Source organism: Acyrthosiphon pisum, chromosome X, assembly GCF_005508785.2.
Source record: "Acyrthosiphon pisum isolate AL4f chromosome X, pea_aphid_22Mar2018_4r6ur, whole genome shotgun sequence".
NCBI lineage: Eukaryota > Metazoa > Arthropoda > Insecta > Hemiptera > Aphididae > Acyrthosiphon > Acyrthosiphon pisum.
Window position 1 is genome coordinate 111536822 of NC_042493.1, and position 2851 is coordinate 111539672.

Here is a 2851-nt window from a genome sequence, read left to right on the forward strand (position 1 = left end):
CATAATGCCTATGTATCGTTAATATTTTAGCTACAAATTATAATAAAAACTTACCTATTACATTTTTAAGCTTTTTGACTGGATAATACATTTTTTATTGATATTTATAGAAAAAAAAAAATTTTAATTTATCAAATACAATCCAAGTGAGGACGGTATAACCAAGCTGGTTACGAAACAATTTTAATAAATTTTCATTTTTTTTCTTCAATTATTTTAAAAAGCATTGAGCATTTTCAATTTGGATCTCCTAAAAGTACCAACCAGATCTAATTTGCTTCCAAAAACATACATCGGGCATCAAAATTTATGATCAGAGCTACCAGAAAAGTTGAGAAGTTACAAACATTTTAAAATATAATACTAAACTATAATATTATAATTTCATCACAGTGTTTCTAAAATTTGTATTTAAAATTTAATTTTCCTATTATTTATACACTTCTTATAAACTTAATACATTTTCTTCTCCCTCGATATCTCTCAATTATACAGAGACAACAAATGTGAAATGTAAGTGTAGTTGTCGTATTTTTATATTATATTAAGAGGATGTCTGCGCAATATTTGCTGCACGTCAAAAACTTTTACTTCGCAACAAATCTGATTAATCCGACCCGTGTCTTGAATCCCGAGTTCTTGTTAACTTCAGACCGGAGCACTAGAGAAAACTAAAAAGTAATGGCTCATACTGTCTTGTTTTTAGAGTTCTCAAGTTCACATAAGTTGGGCTAAGTAAGTAGCTGCTAGCCGGAGTGTTGGACAAGTACTTTTTTCTTACCAATATCAGATTCTCGATATACTATAATATTATCAAACTATCCTAGGAATAACATTATATCAATAATGGTCTTTAGAAAAATTAAACCGCTCTAATTTCTAATGCCCCGGGTCGACGAGAACGATAAACATACTAGCTGGCTAGTAATAGGCACGTCGTCGTCTGGGAGATTTTCTCGGAGATCGGTCTCTACTGTGTTGGAAGATTTGTATTTAGCTCATTAGCAATTGTCAATTAAATCCTAATATAGCCGGTATATAATATTATTTTAAAACGAAATGGCTGCTCAGATAGAAGAAACTCTGAAGAGAATTCAGACCAGTGACGGTGTCGTCGGACTCGTAATATTCAACAACGATGGTATGCTGTTTGCGGACAGCCACCGTCGTCGACACGTACCCAGAAGTTAATATAAGTAATTTCACTTAATTCTTCGTTTTTCAGGCATTCCGATTAAAACCAACATGGACAATGCAATGTCCGTCCGGTATGCTGGATTAGTGCAGCAGCTAATCGCGACATCACAGGTCGAGATCAAAAAAGACGACCCGAACGATAACCTGACGTACCTGCGGTTGCGTACCACAGATAACGAAATCATGGTTATACCAGGTAAAATTTGTTTGTTTAGGTCAGGGACCGAGTAGACCACCGGGAAATTCTCGTGGATCTGGTCTGTTGGAATATCACTGGCGACTGGCCTGGAAAACTCGGCTAAAAAGTTTTTATTAGTGTAAAGCTGTTAAATACTCAGTACCCACTTATTAGTTTTGTAAATTTATCGGTCTGCTTTTTTTTCCAGGCTGTCCCTGTGGCCTGCAGGTATACAGACAAGGATCCAAGGGACCTTAAGGTTTTTAGTAGTGAAAGCCGAAAAGCACTGCCGATTGAAAATATTTCCGATATATTCGATTGCTTACATCTATCTAGTTATTCGATTGTTTACAATGCTATCGAATACCTATTAAATAGCATATTATTGACCGAATAAAAAACCATTGATATTTTTATTCGAATAAAAACTATCGACATAATGACATATTCATTTTTCATTCAAGCAAAAACTTATTGAAGTATTCAAATAAAAACTATAGCTTTTAGATGTAATTTCGTCCCAATTTGAACTTCAGACGCTCATTAAAATTTATTGTAGACTTCCTCTCAACTTTTAGCTTTATTTTTACTGACGAGAACTTATGAGGACCACTGTATTACATTATTAAGTTTTTGAACCGACCAAAAAAGTTTTTATTGCAATATTAAAAAATAAAGTCTAATAAAACTCAAAATTTTCTTATGCCTATAAACTGCTCAAAAAGAATTGCAATATTTCGAAAATTGTATGGTGCAAAGAAATCGCTAATATAAATGTTCTGTTAAAATGTCACGCATCTTAGCTTATTTTTTTACTAGTTACAATAGAATAATGAATGAGTGCCTTTGTACTCACGAATGATGTGTAAACATCTTAGCTGTAGTACGACTTTGATTGGGGAATATAATGTCACGGTTTGAGTGGGAATTTGTATAATAAGGTAACAATAATCATACAAGATCGCGGTCTCTTAATTTATATTTCTTCAATATCTTTTATACATGTAATTATTGGTTTATGGTAGCTGAAATAAGATATATAAATTTCTGATTGTATAGATTTTAAAAATCGCGAGAACACACCGTCTAGTGTAGTTTTGTAGTTGGTACTCGGAATATTTCGAGCGTTATTCATCTTTAAATTTAATTTATTTTCTAAAAACGAAATCAGTGGTTGTGCCTCATTTGATGAAAAGTTGATGTTGAAGTCGCCTCCCAGTATCATTGGCATTTTGTCGTAATCTTCTCCAAGTTCTGCAGCTCCTCCCGGAGTGTATGGAAGTAGAACTAAGTGCAAGTATTTTACGATATCGTTTATATGTTGGTTGGGCGATATATAGACGACGACAGAAAGAACTTTCTGCCCGTTTAGTAATATACATTCGGCTGCACATAAGTCTCCAATCGGTCTTGAAGTCACTGTTAGACCTGTTGTTTGGCGATATTCATGTCCATGTTTGGTGTCGTTATATGAGA

The 2851-nt window shown here is 33.7% G+C and overlaps 1 protein-coding gene across 1 annotated transcript in view; it reads left to right on the plus strand.

Moving 5' to 3' along the window:
* Positions 1-992: 992 nt before the first annotated feature.
* Positions 993-2851, plus strand: part of LOC100162829 (dynein light chain roadblock-type 2-like) — a 4095-nt gene continuing 2236 nt past the window's right edge. The window contains exons 1-2 of the mRNA XM_001947820.5: positions 993-1141; positions 1226-1393. Coding sequence (XP_001947855.2) covers positions 1060-1141; positions 1226-1393 — 250 coding nt within the window. The 5' untranslated portion in view covers positions 993-1059. The remainder of the gene's footprint in view (positions 1142-1225; positions 1394-2851) is intronic.